General features: G+C 48.7%; 2 protein-coding genes across 3 annotated transcripts in view; one reads left to right on the forward strand and one right to left on the reverse strand.

Moving 5' to 3' along the window:
• LOC116956930 (chondroitin sulfate N-acetylgalactosaminyltransferase 1-like) overlaps positions 1-9,108 on the reverse strand; it is a 28,657-nt gene extending 19,549 nt beyond the window's left edge. The window contains exons 1-2 of the mRNA XM_076054933.1: positions 8,969-9,108; positions 3,532-3,591 (exon numbers count right to left, since the gene is read on the reverse strand). The gene's annotated coding sequence lies outside the window, so the exon portion shown is untranslated. The remainder of the gene's footprint in view (positions 1-3,531; positions 3,592-8,968) is intronic.
• An 850-nt stretch (positions 9,109-9,958) lies between these two features.
• Positions 9,959-14,774, forward strand: part of HGSNAT (heparan-alpha-glucosaminide N-acetyltransferase) — a 45,722-nt gene continuing 40,906 nt past the window's right edge. Inside the window, exons 1-3 of one of the 2 annotated variants that reach the window (XM_076054856.1) lie at positions 9,959-10,083; positions 11,751-11,840; positions 12,103-12,203. In XM_076054856.1, the coding sequence (XP_075910971.1) occupies positions 9,972-10,083; positions 11,751-11,840; positions 12,103-12,203 (303 nt within the window). In that variant the 5' untranslated portion in view covers positions 9,959-9,971. The other variant, XM_076054857.1, reaches the window with a different exon arrangement.

The following is a 14,774-nucleotide window of genomic DNA, read 5'->3' on the forward strand; positions in this document are numbered from 1 at the left end:
TATAGTAGTAGTGTAGTAGTAGTATAGTAGTAGCATAGTAGTAGTAGTATAGTAGTAGTGTAGTAGTAGTATAGTAGTGGCATAGTAGTAGTATAGTAGTAGTGTAGTAGTAGTATAGTGGTAGTATAGTAGTGTAGTAGTAGTAGTATAGTAGTGTAGTAGTAGTATAGTAGTAGTATAGTAGTAGTGTAGTAGTAGTATAGTAGTAGTGTAGTAGTAGTATAGTAGTAGTGTAGTAGTGGTATAGTAGTAGTATAGTAGTAGTATAGTAGTGTAGTAGTAGTATAGTAGTAGTGTAGTAGTAGTATATCTTCTTTGGTTCTTTCGGTAAAGTCACGTAGAATGAGAATAACATAATAAATTGATAAAATAAAATAACACAATAATATTCTCACGACTTTTCGGCCACAACACAAGCGGCCTTCATCAGGTGAAGGGACTAGACTGTCTGGTAGGACAGCGCTGGAGTGAAAGAGCCACGTTCAGATCACGGCCTTTAAGCTTACAAATTGAGTTGTACCTGCGGTGATTGCTATATCGGGGAGACGAAGCGACATGTCTCTGAGCGAATTCGCTAGCACAAATCAGATTTGAAACACGGCAGAACGAATTCTTCTGCCGTAGCTGATCACTGTTACAACGCTGTGGGTGATCACGATATAATTTTCTCCGATACCAAGGTTCTTTGCAAACCCACGGGTTTTTATCAGAGATTTGTTCACGAGGCCATTCAGATCAACAAACACAGACACAATTTCAACCGAGAAGATGGTTTCAAATTAAGCAACCATTGGAAAGATGTTCTAAATCGAACCAAACATTAAACTAATTTTCAATGGTACAGTATATTTTTTGAAGTAGTGGTACCCCAAACTTTCGCAGCACATGCGGGTACACCCGCATGTTCACCCCCTCTACACCTTTCATCATGCTAAGTTCGCCAATTAAATGCTAATTTTTATGCTAATTCCTTTGTCAAGGCATCTTAGTCCCTCTCACACAGCTTAAAGGCCGTGGTCTGAGCTTGGCTCTGTTTCACTCCAGCGCTGTCTTCGAGACAGTCTGGTCCCTTCACCTGATGAAGGACGCTTGTGTTGTGGCCGAAACGTCATGATTATTGTTGTTTTATTTTTTTACCTACGTGACTTTACCGAATAGAACCAAAGAGTACGGATCCTTGCAGTCACGAAAGCTTCAAATTTAGAAAAGTAAAGTAGTAGTATAGTAGTAGTATAGTAGTAGTGTAGTAGTAGTATAGTAGTAGTATAGTAATAGTATAGTGGTAGTATAGTATTAGTATAGTAGAAGTATAGTAGTAGTGTAGTAGTAGTATAGTACCAGTAGTATAGTAGTAGTATAGTAGTAGTGTAGTAGTGGTATAGTAGTAGTATAGTAGTGTAGTATAGTAGTAGTATAGTAGTAGTATAGTAGTGTAGTAGTATAGTAGTAGTATAGTAGTGTAGTAGTATAGTAGTAGTATAGTAGTAGTATAGTAGTGTAGTAGTAGTATAGTAGTGTAGTAGTAGTATAGTAGTGTAGTAGTATAGTAGTAGTAGTATAGTGGTAGTAGTATAGTAGTAGTATAGTAGTAGTATAGTAGTAGTGTAGTAGTATAGTAGTAGTATAGTACTGTAGTAGTATAGTAGTAGTATAGTAGTAGTAGTATAGTAGTAGTAATGTAATAGTAGTATAGTAGTGTAGTAGTATCGTAGTAGTATAGTAGTGTAGTAGTATAGTAGTAGTATAGTAGTGTAGTAGTATAGTAGTAGTATAGTAGTGTAGTAGTATAGTAGTAGTAGTATAGTAGTGTAGTAGTAGTGTAGTAGTAGTATAGTAGTGTAGTAGTATAGTAGTAGTATAGTAGTGTAGTAGTAGTATAGTAGTAGTATAGTAGTAGTGTAGTAGTAGTAGTATAGTGGTAGTGTAGTAGTATAGTAGTAGTAGTATAGTAGTGTAGTAGTATAGTAGTAGTAGTATAGTGGTAGTAGTATAGTAGTAGCATAGTATTGTAGTAGTATAGTAGTAGTATAGTAGTGTAGTAGTATAGTAGTATAGTGATAGTAGTATAGTAGTAGTATAGTAGTGTAGTAGTATAGTAGTATAGTGGTAGTAGTATAGTAGTAGTATAGTAGTAGTATGGTAGTATAGTAGTGTAGTAGAATAGTAGTAGTATAGTAGTAGTATAGTAGTAGTAGTGTAGTGGTAGTGTAGTAGTATAGTAGTAGTATAGTAGTAGAAGTATAGTAGTAGTATAGTAGTAGTATAGTAGTAATGTAGTAGTATAGTGGTAGTAGTATAGTAGTGTAGTAGTATAGCAGTAGTAGTGTAGTAGTAGTATAGTGGTAGTAGTATAGTAGTAGTATAGTAGTAGTATAGTAGTGTAGTAGTATAGTAGTAGTAGTGTAGTAGTATAGTGGTAGTAGTATAGTAGTAGTGTAGTAGTATAGTAGTAGTATAGTTGTAGTATAGTAGTATAGTTGTAGTATAGTAGTAGTGTAGTATAGTAGTAGTGTAGTAGTAGTAGTGTAGTAGTAGTATAGTAGTAGTGTAGTAGTATAGTAGTAGTATAGTAGTAGTAGTGTAGTAGTAGCATAGTAGTATAGTAATAGTAGTGTAGTAGTAGTATAGTAGTAGTGTAGTAGTATAGTAGTAGTATAGTAGAAGTAGTGTAGTAGTATAGTAGTAGCATAGTAGTAGTAGTGTAGTAGTAGTGTAGTAGTATAGTAGTAGCAGTATAGTAGTAGTATAGTAGTAGTATTATCGAAGTAGTAACGTAGTAGTAGTATTTGAGCGGTAGTAGTAATAGTATATAGGTGGTAGTATTCGAGTAGTAGTAGTAGTATATGAGTGGTAGTAGTATATGAGTGGTAGTTGTAGTATTTGAGTAGTAATAGTAGTATATGAGTAGTAGTATATGAGTGGTAGTTGTAGTATATGAGTAGTAGTATATGAGTGGAAGTAGTAGTAGTATGAGTGGTAGTAGTAGTATTTGAGTAGTAGTAGTATTTGAGTAGTAGTAGTATATGAGTAGTAGTATATGAGTAGTAGTAGTAGTATATGAGTAGTAGTATATGAGTGGTAGTAGTAGTAGTATTTGAGTGGTAGTTGTAATATATGAGTGGTAGCAGCAGTATAAGAGTGGTAGTTGTAGTATTTGAGTAGTAGTAGTATTTGAGTAGTAGTATATGAGTGGTGGTAGTAGTAGTATTTGAGTGGTAGTTGTAATATATGAATGGTAGTAGTAGTATATGAGTGGTAGTTGTAGTATTCGAGTAGTAGTATTTCAGTAGTACTATATGAGTGGTAGTAGTAGTATTTGAGTGGTAGTTGTAATATATGAGTGGTAGTAGTAGTATATGAGTGGCAGTTGTAGTATTTGAGTAGTAGTAGTAAATGAGTGGTAGTTGTAATATATGAGTGGTAGTGGTAGTATATGAGTGGCAGTTGTAGTATTTGAGTAGTAGTAGTAAATGAGTGGTAGTTGTAGTATTTGAGTGGTAGTTGTAGTATTTGAGTAGCAGGTAACCTCACCTCTGCTGGCAGTGAATGCTCACATCTGGAGCGGTGAGTTCAGAGTTGAGCTTCGGTGACCTGGGATCAGAAGTCAACCATCACCACCATCACCACCATCACCACCATCACTATCATCATCACTTTCATCATCACTTTCATCATCACCACCATTTTCATCATCGCTACCATCACCACCACTATCACCATCACCACCATCATTATCACTATCATCATCACCACCATCACTATCACCATCACGATCACCATCATCACCACCACCATCACCACCACTATCATCATCACCACTATCATCATCACCACCATCACCACCACCACTATCATAATCACCACCATCACCACCACTTTCATCATCATCATCATCACCACCATTATCACCATCACCACCACTATCACCACCATCACTATCATCATCACCACCATCACCACCACTATCATCATCACCACCATCACCACCACCACTATCATCATCACCACCATCACCACCATCACCACCATCATCACCACCATCTCCATCATCACCACCATCACCACCATCACCACTATCATTATCACTACCATCACCACCATCACCACCACTATCATCATCACCACCATCACCACCATCACCATCACCACCACCATCACCACCATCACCACCACCATCACCACCATCACCACCACCACCATCACCACCACCATCACCAACATCCCCACCATCACCACCATCATCATCAACACCATCACCACCACCATCACCATCATCACCACCATCATCACCACCACCTTCATCATCATCACTACTACCATCACCACCACCATCACCACCATCATCATTACCACCTTCATCATCATCACCACCACCATCAGCACCACGATCACCATCATCACCACCTTCATCATCATCACCACCACCATAACTACCATCATCATCACCACCACCATCACCACCACCACCATCACCACCATCTGTGTGTGTCTGTATGTGTGTGTCTGTGTGTCTGTGTCTATGTGTGTCTGTGTGTGTCTGTGTCTATGTGTGTCTGTGTGTGTGTCTGTCTGTGTGTGTCTGTTTATGTGTGTCTATGTGGTGGTGATGGTGGTGATGATGGTGCTCGCTAACAGCACTTGCCCCTACAGTCTGTTAAGGCTATATGGGGGATCTTTGTCTATGTGTGTGTCTGTGTGTTTGTGTGTCTGTGTGTGTGTGTCTGTGTGTGTATCTGTGTGTCTGTGTGTGTCTGTGTGTGTGTGTGTCTGTGTGTGTGTCTATGTGTGTGTCTGTGTGTCTGTGTGTTTGTGTGTCTGTGTGTCTGTGTGTGTGTCTGTGTGTGTGTGTCTGTGTGTGTGTACTTGCCCGTAGAGTCTGCTGAGGCTACAAAGGTGATCTTTGTCTTTGTACTGCACGTGCAGAGTTTGACACGTGGGTGGCACGTGGAGATTACGCAAACTCGGGACAGATGCCTCAGTGTGTGGGGCAGTGCTGAGTCTGTGGGTAGTGTTGAGTCTATGGGTAGTGTTGAGTCTATGGGTAGTGTTGAGTCTATGGGCAGTGATGAGGCTATGGGTAGTGTTGAGTCTATGGGTAGTGTTGAGTCTATGGGTAGTGTTGAGTCTATGGGTAGTGTTGAGTCTATGGGTAGTGTTGAGTCTATGGGTAGTGTTGAGTCTATGGGTAGTGTTGAGTCTATGGGTAGTGTTGAGTCTATGGGTAGTGTTGAGTCTATGGGTAGTGTTGAGTCTATGGGTAGTGTTGAGTCTATGGGTAGTGTTGAGTCTATGGGTAGTGTTGAGTCTATGGGTAGTGTTTGAGTCTATGGGTAGTGTTGAGTCTATGGGCAGTGTTGAGTCTATGGGCAGTGATGAGGCTATGGGTAGTGTTGAGTCTATGGGTAGTGTTGAGTCTATGGGCAGTGTTTAGTCTATGGGTAGTGTTGAGTCTATGGGCAGTGTTGAGTCTATGGGTAGTGTTGAGTCTATGGGTAGTGTTGAGTCTATGGGTAGTGCTGAGTCTATGGGCAGTGATGAGGCTATGGGTAGTGTTGAGTCTATGGGTAGTGTTGAGTCTATGGGTAGTGTTGAGTCTATGGGTAGTGTTGAGTCTATGGGTAGTGTTGAGTCTATGGGTAGTGTTGAGTCTATGGGCAGTGATGAGGCTATGGGTAGTGTTGAGTCTATGGGTAGTGTTGAGTCTATGGGTAGTGTTGAGTCTATGGGTAGTGTTGAGTCTATGGGCAGTGATGAGGCTATGGGTAGTGTTGAGTCTATGGGTAGTGTTGAGTCTATGGGTAGTGTTGAGTCTATGGGTAGTGTTGAGTCTATGGGCAGTGATGAGGCTATGGGTAGTGTTGAGTCTATGGGTAGTGTTGAGTCTATGGGTAGTGTTGAGTCTATGGGTAGTGTTGAGTCTATGGGTAGTGTTGAGTCTATGGGTAGTGTTGAGTCTATGGGTAGTGTTGAGTCTATGGGTAGTGTTGAGTCTATGGGTAGTGTTGAGTCTATGGGCAGTGATGAGGCTATGGGTAGTGTTGAGTCTATGGGTAGTGTTGAGTCTATGGGTAGTGTTGAGTCTATGGGTAGTGTTGAGTCTATGGGTAGTGTTGAGTCTATGGGTAGTGTTGAGTCTATGGGCAGTGATGAGGCTATGGGTAGTGTTGAGTCTATGGGTAGTGTTGAGTCTATGGGTAGTGTTGAGTCTATGGGTAGTGTTGAGTCTATGGGTAGTGTTGAGTCTATGGGTAGTGTTGAGTCTATGGGTAGTGTTGAGTCTATGGGCAGTGATGAGGCTATGGGTAGTGTTGAGTCTATGGGTAGTGTTGAGTCTATGGGTAGTGTTGAGTCTATGGGCAGTGTTGAGTCTATGGGTAGTGTTGAGTCTATGGGTAGTGTTGAGTCTATGGGTAGTGTTGAGTCTATGGGTAGTGTTGAGTCTATGGGCAGTGATGAGGCTATGGGTAGTGTTGAGTCTATGGGTAGTGTTGAGTCTATGGGTAGTGTTGAGTCTATGGGTAGTGTTGAGTCTATGGGTAGTGTTGAGTCTATGGGTAGTGTTGAGTCTATGGGTAGTGTTTGAGTCTATGGGTAGTGTTGAGTCTATGGGCAGTGTTGAGTCTATGGGCAGTGATGAGGCTATGGGTAGTGTTGAGTCTATGGGTAGTGTTGAGTCTATGGGTAGTGTTGAGTCTATGGGTAGTGTTGAGTCTATGGGTAGTGTTGAGTCTATGGGTAGTGTTGAGTCTATGGGTAGTGTTGAGTCTATGGGTAGTGTTGAGTCTATGGGTAGTGTTGAGTCTATGGGCAGTGATGAGGCTATGGGTAGTGTTGAGTCTATCGGTAGTGTTGAGTCTATGGGTAGTGTTGAGTCTATGGGTAGTGTTGAGTCTATGGGTAGTGTTGAGTCTATGGGCAGTGATGAGTCTATGGGTAGTGTTGAGTATATGGGTAGTGTTGAGTCTATGGGTAGTGTTGAGTCTATGGGCAGTGATGAGGCTATGGGTAGTGTTGAGTCTATGGGTAGTGTTGAGTCTATGGGTAGTGTTGAGTCTATGGGCAGTGTTGAGTCTATGGGCAGTGCTGAATCTATGGGCAGTGTTGAGACTATGGGTGGAATTGAGTCTATGGGTAGTGTTGATTCTATGGGAAGTGTTGAGTCTATGGGTAGTGTTGAGTCTACGGGCAGTGTTGAGTCTATGGGTATAGACTCAACACTACCCATAGACTCATGACTATACTTTTAGCTGGCACAAAAACTGACACCTTTATACGAGGGATCATGTTTGCAATAACCACAACACAAGCAGTCAAAAATGCAAGCAAAAAGAAACATGATCCCTTGTATAAAGGTGTCAGTTTTTGTGCCAGCTAAAAGGGTAAAAACCTATTACTATATCTTGTTACTGGCAAAGGTCTCATAATGTAAAGGCGTATCCCGAGCTCTCAATACTCTGATAGTGCGCTGTTTTTGAGTTGTATGCCTTATGGTGTCATCTGGTCCAACACCGGTGGAGACTAGGCTCTAAGAAAAGCCGTCTTGGGTGTGGACCAATCAAATTCAAGGACAGTGCATATCATTATCAGAGTTGTCTCTCTTGGTTTGCATTTTTGACTGCTTGTGTTGTGGTTATTGCAAACATGATGCCTTGTATAAAGGTGTCAGTTTTTGTGCCAGCTAAAAGGGTAGTGATGAGTCTATGGGTAGTGTTGAGTCTATGGGTAGTGTTGAGCCTATGGGCAGTGTTAGTCTATGGGTAGTGTTGAGTCTATGGGTAGTGTTGAGTCTATGGGTAGTGTTGAGCCTATGGGCAGTGTTAGTTTATGGGTAGTGTTGAGTCTATGGGTAGTGTTGAGTCTATGGGCAGTGTTGAGTCTATGGTGCAGTGTTGAGTTTATGGGCAGTGTTGAGTCTATGGGCAGTGTTGAGTCTATGGGTAGTGATGAGTCTATGGGTAGTGTTGAGTCTTTGGGCAGTGTTGAGTCTATGGTAGTGTTGAGTCTATGGTGCAGTGTTGAGTTTATGGGCAGTGTTGAGTTCATGGGTAGTTCTGAGTTAATGGGCAGTGTTGAGTCTATGGGCAGTGTTGAATCTATGGGTAGTGTTTGAGTCTATGGGTAGTGTTGAGTCTATGGGTAGTGTTGAGTCTATGGGTAGTGCTGAGTCTATGGGCAGTGTTGAGTCTATGGGCAGTGATGAGTCCATGGGTAGTGTAGAGTCTATGGGTAGTGTTGAGTCTATGGGTAGTGTTGAGTCTATGGGTAGTGTTTGAGTCTATGGGTAGTGTTGAGTCTATGGGTAGTGCTGAGTCTATGGGCAATGTTGAGTCTATGGGTAGTGTTGAGTCTATTGGCAGTGTGAGTCTATGGGTAGTGTTGAGTCTATGGGTAGTGTTGAGTCTATGGACAGTGATGAGTCTATGGGCAGTGTAGAGTCTATGGGTAGTGTTGAGTCTATGGACAGTGATGAGTCTATGGGTAGTGTTTGAGTCTATGGGTAGTGTTGAGTCTATGGGTAGTGTTGAGTCTATGGGCAGTGTGAGTCTATGGGTAGTGTTGAGTCTATGGGTAGTGTTGAGTCTATGGGTAGTGTTGAGTCTATGGACAGTGATGAGTCTATGGGTAGTGTTTGAGTCTATGGGTAGTGTTGAGTCTATGGGTAGTGTTGAGTCTATGGACAGTGATGAGTCTATGGGTAGTGTTGAGTCTATGGGTAGTGCTGAGTCTATGGGCAGTGTTAGTCTATGGGTAGTGTTGAGTCTATGGGTAGTGTTGAGTCTATGGGTAGTGTTGAGTCTATGGATAGTGTTGAGTCCAAGGGTAGTGCTGAGTCCAAGTGTTGTGCGTACTATCTATTGCACCACCACCACCCCCCCGAGCCTCCTTTCCCGCCCGAGGCTCCCGGGCAACCCCAGGGCCCCACCCAGCGCCCCCCCCCCCACCCAAGGCCCAGCGGCCCCCCACTGACCTGAGTGGTGAAGTATGGACGTGGCGAGACAGCGAGCAGTGGATAGAGCGTGCCGCTCATAGCGGCCCCTTCCCAAACGCGCTGCTCTTCTCGATCCTCCGTCTGGGATCCCGTAGGGGGCGGGGCCTACCCGGGTGGGAGGGGCGGGGTTGTTGGGTAGGGGGGCGATGGGCGGGGCGATGAGTATAGGAGAGGAGGGGCGAAGGGGGAGGAAGGAGGGCGGGGTTCGCCGGCTGGGTTGGTGGGGAGGGGACGGTGGGCGGGGCGATCGGGATGAGGGGGAGGGGCGAAGGCGAAGAAGGGACGGGGGTGATGGGGAGGGGCGATAGCAAAAGGGGCGGGGCGAAAGGGAAGGGGGAGCGACGCAATGGGGCGGGTAGTCGGGGGCGAAAGTTGAAGGGGCGGGGCGAAGGAGTAGGGGGCGGGGCGATATAAATAGCGCAGTCGGTGAACGGGAGTGGAGAGGAGAGGGGCGTGGCGAATGAATTTGGGGGCTGTCTTATGGGCGGGGCGATCGTGCCGAGGGGGCGTTGCGAATGCGAGAGATGGGGCGGGGCGGACCGAGGGGCGAGACACGTCTCCAAGTGGGCGTGTCTCTATATGCCAAGTTAGGACACATCGAAGCCCATTGGCTGCCCGTGCGGCTTTTAACATAATTTATTATTGCACGTGACAGCAGGGAGATTGCCATTGGAAACGTAATGGGTGGGGTGCAGAGGGGAGGGGGGGAATCGCCCCGCCATGTTGGGTAGGGGAATCTCCATTGTCAATGTAATTACCGGCATCGCCGCCATGTTGGTTAGGGGGACTGCCATTGTCTAAGTATTGGACGGATTCTCCGCCACATTGGGTAGGGCTGCAACGCCTTTACATGGATAAAGCGCCGCCATGTTGGGTAGGGGGCCGATATTGGTAATCCATTGGAGGGCATCACCACCATATTGGGTAGGGGAGACTGCCATTAACAATACATTGGAGATTGGTAGGGCGCCCGCCATTGGCAATGCATTGGAATGTATCGCCGCCATGTTGGGTAGGGTCGGGAGGGGGCACCGCCATTGGAGGGCGGGGCTTCCCGCCAATGACGTCACCGCCTTTGAGGAACAGAATCCGAGGTACGATCCTGTGGAGTGACATTCGAGGGCGATTAAAGTGACAAGTTAAAGATTTGAGATTTATATAGAAGATGTGGCTGGCTCACAATCATCACTGGGGGAGAGACAAAGGCGGCCGGGCGTGGTGGTGGTGCTCGTCACACAACCCCCTCTGTGTGTAGCCACAGTGCCGGTAGCCTTCATAGTTGATGCTGCTCCTCGCTTCTAGCAGCACTTGCCCCTACAGCCTGCTAGAGGCTACACGGGGGATCTTTGTCTGTGTGTAGGTGCCACTAACAGCACTTGCCCCTACAGCCTGCTAGAGGCTACACGGGGGATCTTTGTCTATGTGTAGGTGCCACTAACAGCACTTGCCCCTACAGTGTGCTAGAGGCTACACGGGGGATCTTTGTCTGTAGGTGCCACTAACAGCACTTGCCCCTACAGCCTGCTAGAGGCTACCTGGGGGATCTTTGTGTGTAGGTGCCACTAACAGCACTTGCCCCTACAGCCTGCTAGAAGCTACCTGGGGGATCTTTGTCTGTGTGTAGGTGCCACTAACAGCACTTGCCCTTACAGCCTGCTAGAGGCTACCTGGGGGATCTTTGTGTGTAGGTGACACTGACAGCACTTGCCCCTACAGCCTGCTAGAGGCTACACGGGGGATCTTTGTCTGTGTGTAGGTGCCACTAACAGCACTTGCCCCTACAGCCTGCTAGATGCTACCTGGGGGATCTTTGTCTGTGTGTAGGTGCTACTGACAGCACTTGCCCCTACAGTCTGCTAGAGGCTACACGGGGGATCTTTGCGTGTAGGTGCTACTGACAGCACTTGCCCCTACAGCCTGCTAGAGGCTACACGGGGGATCTTTGTCTGAGTAAAGGTGTCTGTGTGTGTATGTGTCACTGTGTGTGTCTGTCTATGTGTGTGTCTGTGTGATTCCCGCTCACGGCCAACACCAGTGACGATTATCTAAACCGGTCCCGGGCCTCCCCTAGGTCGACTCAGCCTCAAATGAGTACCTGGTGCGGTGTGTAAACATCGCCACTAGGGAGACAAAGGCGGTCGGGCGTGGTGTTGGCCACCCACCCCCTCGTGTACCGTTCCGGCCTTCATAGGTGCTCGCTAACAGCACTTGCCCCTACAGTCTGTTACAGGCTATATGGGGGATCTTTGTTCTTTGTGTCTGTGTGTGTGTCTGTGTGTGTCTATTTGTGTGTGTGTCTGTCTGTGTGTGTGTCTGTGTGTGTGTGTCTGTGTGTGTGTCTATTTGTGTGTGTCTGTCTGTGTGTGTCTATTTGTGTGTGTCTGTCTGTGTGTGTGTGTGTCTGTCCGTGTGTGTGTCTGTGTGTGTATCTGTGTGTGTCTGTGTGTGTCTATTTGTGTGTTTGTCTGTTTTCTGTGTGTGTCTGTCTGTGTGTGTGTCTGTGTGTGTGTCTGTGTGTGTATCTCTGTGTGTGTCTGTGTGTTTCTGTGTGTGTGTGTTTCTGTGTGTGTCTGTGTGTGTTTCTGTATGTCTGTGTGTGTGTATCTCTGTGTGTGTGTTTCTGTGTGTGTCTGTGTGTCTGTGTGTGTGTGTCTGTGTGTGTCTGTGTGTGTGTCTGTGTGTGTTGCTGTGTATGTCTGTGTGTGTGTGTCTGTGTGTGTTGCTGTGTGTGTGTCTGTGTGTATGTCTGTGTATGTGTCAGGCCGCATGGAGGTGATGGGGCCTGCTGCTCTGCTCATCCTGTCCCTTGCCTGGCTCACTGCCACGCGGCCTCCACTCACACAGAGCGCCGGTGAGGGTCACCCTGTGACCGTGTTGTCTCCACGGCAACCGCGGTCTCCACGGTAACCCCGGTCTCCACGGTAACCCCGGTCTCCACGGTAACCGCGGTCCCCACGGCAAACCGCGGTCTCCACGGCAACCTCGGTCTCCACGGCAACCGCGGTCTCCACGGTAACCCCGGTCTCCACGGTAACCGCGGTCTCCACGGCAACCGCGGTCTCCACGGCAACCGCGGTCTCCACGGTAACCATTATCCCTCTGCGTGTATTCAGAGATGGCGGGCAGCGCCCAGCTGGAGCACGCTGAGCTGGTGGTGCACAACGAGCTGAGGGAGACGCTCACCCTCACCTGGGACTCTAGCGACTGCTTCCAGGTGAGCTCCTCACCACACACTCCTCACCACCTACTCCTCACCACCCACGCCTCACCACCCACTCCTCACCACACACTCCTCACCACCCACTCACCACCACCCACTCCTCACCACCCACTCCTCACCACACATTCCTCACCACAATTCCACCACACACTCCTCACCACCCACTCACCACCACCCACTCCTCACCACCCACTCCTCACCACACATTCCTCACCACACACTCCTCACCACCGACTCCTCACCACACACTCCTCACCACCGACTCCTCACCACCCACTCCTCACCACCCACTCCTCACCACACACTCCTCACCACCCACGCCTCACCACACACTTCTCACCACCCACTCCTCACCACACACTTCTCACCACCCATGCCTCACCACACACTTCTCACCACCCACTCCTCACCACACACTCCTCACCACACACTCCTCACCACACACTCACCACCACCCACTCCTCACCACCCACTCCTCACCACCCACGCCTCACCACCCACTCACCACCACCCACTCCTCACCACACACTCCTCACCACCCACTCACCACCACCCACTCCTCACCACCCACGCCTCACCACACACTTCTCACCACCCACTCCTCACCACACACTCCTCACCACACACTCCTCACCACACACTCCTCACCACACACTCCTCACCACCCACTCCTCACCACACACTCCTCACCACCCACTCCTCACCACACACTCCTCACCACCCACTCCTCACCACACACTCCTCACCACCCACTCCTCACCACACGCCTCACCACCCACTCCTCACCACACACTCCTCACCACACACTCCTCACCACACACTCCTCACCACCCACTCCTCACCACACACTCCTCACCACACACGCCTCACCACACACTTCTCACCACCCACTACTCACCACACACTCCTCACCACCCACGCCTCACCACACACTCACCACGCCTCACCACCCACCCACCTCACCACCACCTCCCACCACCCACTCACCCACCACCCACTCCTCACCACACACTCCTCACCACCCACTCACCACCACCCACTCACTCACCACTCCACACACTCCTCACCACCCACTCCTCACCACACCACACCTCCACCACACACTCCTCACCACCACCCACTCCTCACCACACACTTCTCACCACCCACTCCTCACCACCCACTCCTCACCACCCACTCACCACCACCCACTCCTCACCACCCACTCCTCACCACACACTCCTCACCACACACTCCTCACCACCCACTCCTCACCACCCACGCCTCACCACACACTCCTCACCACCCACTCCTCACCACACACTCCTCACCACACACTCCTCACCACCCACTCCTCACCACCCACGCCTCACCACCCACTCACCACCACCCACTCCTCACCACCCACTCCTCACCACCCACTCCTCACCACACACTCACCACCACCCACTCCTCACCACACACTCCTCACCACCCACTCACCACCACCCACTCCTCACCACCCACGCCTCACCACACACTTCTCACCACCCACTCCTCACCACACACTCCTCACCACACACTCCTCACCACACACTCCTCACCACACACTCCTCACCACCCACTCCTCACCACACACTCCTCACCACCCACTCCTCACCACACACTCCTCACCACCCACTCCTCACCACACACTCCTCACCACCCACTCCTCACCACCCACGCCTCACCACCCACTCCTCACCACACACTCCTCACCACACACTCCTCACCACACACTCCTCACCACCCACTCCTCACCACACACTCCTCACCACACACGCCTCACCACACACTTCTCACCACCCACTACTCACCACACTCCTCACCACCTCACCACCCTCTCACCACACTTCATCACCACCCACCTCACCACACACTCCTCACCACCCACTCCTCACCACCCACTCACCACCACCCACTCCTCACCACACACTCCTCACCACCCACTCACCACCACCCACTCCTCACCACCCACTCCTCACCACCCACTCCTCACCACCCACGCCTCACCACACACTCCTCACCACACACTCCTCACCACCACCCACTCCTCACCACACATCTTCACCACCCACGCCTCACCACCCACTCCTCACCACCCACTCACCACCACCCACTCCTCACCACCCACTCCTCACCACACACTCCTCACCACACACTCCTCACCACCCACTCCTCACCACCCACGCCTCACCACACACTCCTCACCACCCACTCCTCACCACACACTCCTCACCACACACTCCTCACCACCCACTCCTCACCACCCACGCCTCACCACCCACTCACCACCACCCACTCCTCACCACCCACTCCTCACCACCCACTCCTCACCACACACTCACCACCACCCACTCCTCACCACCCACTCCTCACCACACACTCCTCACCACCCACTCCTCACCACACACTCCTCACCACCCACTCACCACCACCCACTCCTCACCACCCACTCCTTCACCCACTCCTCACCACCCACTCCTCACCACCCACGCCTCACCACACACTCCTCACCACACACTCCTCACCACACACTCCTCACCACCCACTCCTCACCACCCACGC

The sequence above is a fragment of the Petromyzon marinus genome, chromosome 68, assembly GCF_048934315.1.
Source record: "Petromyzon marinus isolate PM22_M1 ecotype Great Lakes invasive population chromosome 68, UKy_Petmar_22M1.pri1.0, whole genome shotgun sequence".
Lineage (NCBI taxonomy): Eukaryota > Metazoa > Chordata > Hyperoartia > Petromyzontiformes > Petromyzontidae > Petromyzon > Petromyzon marinus.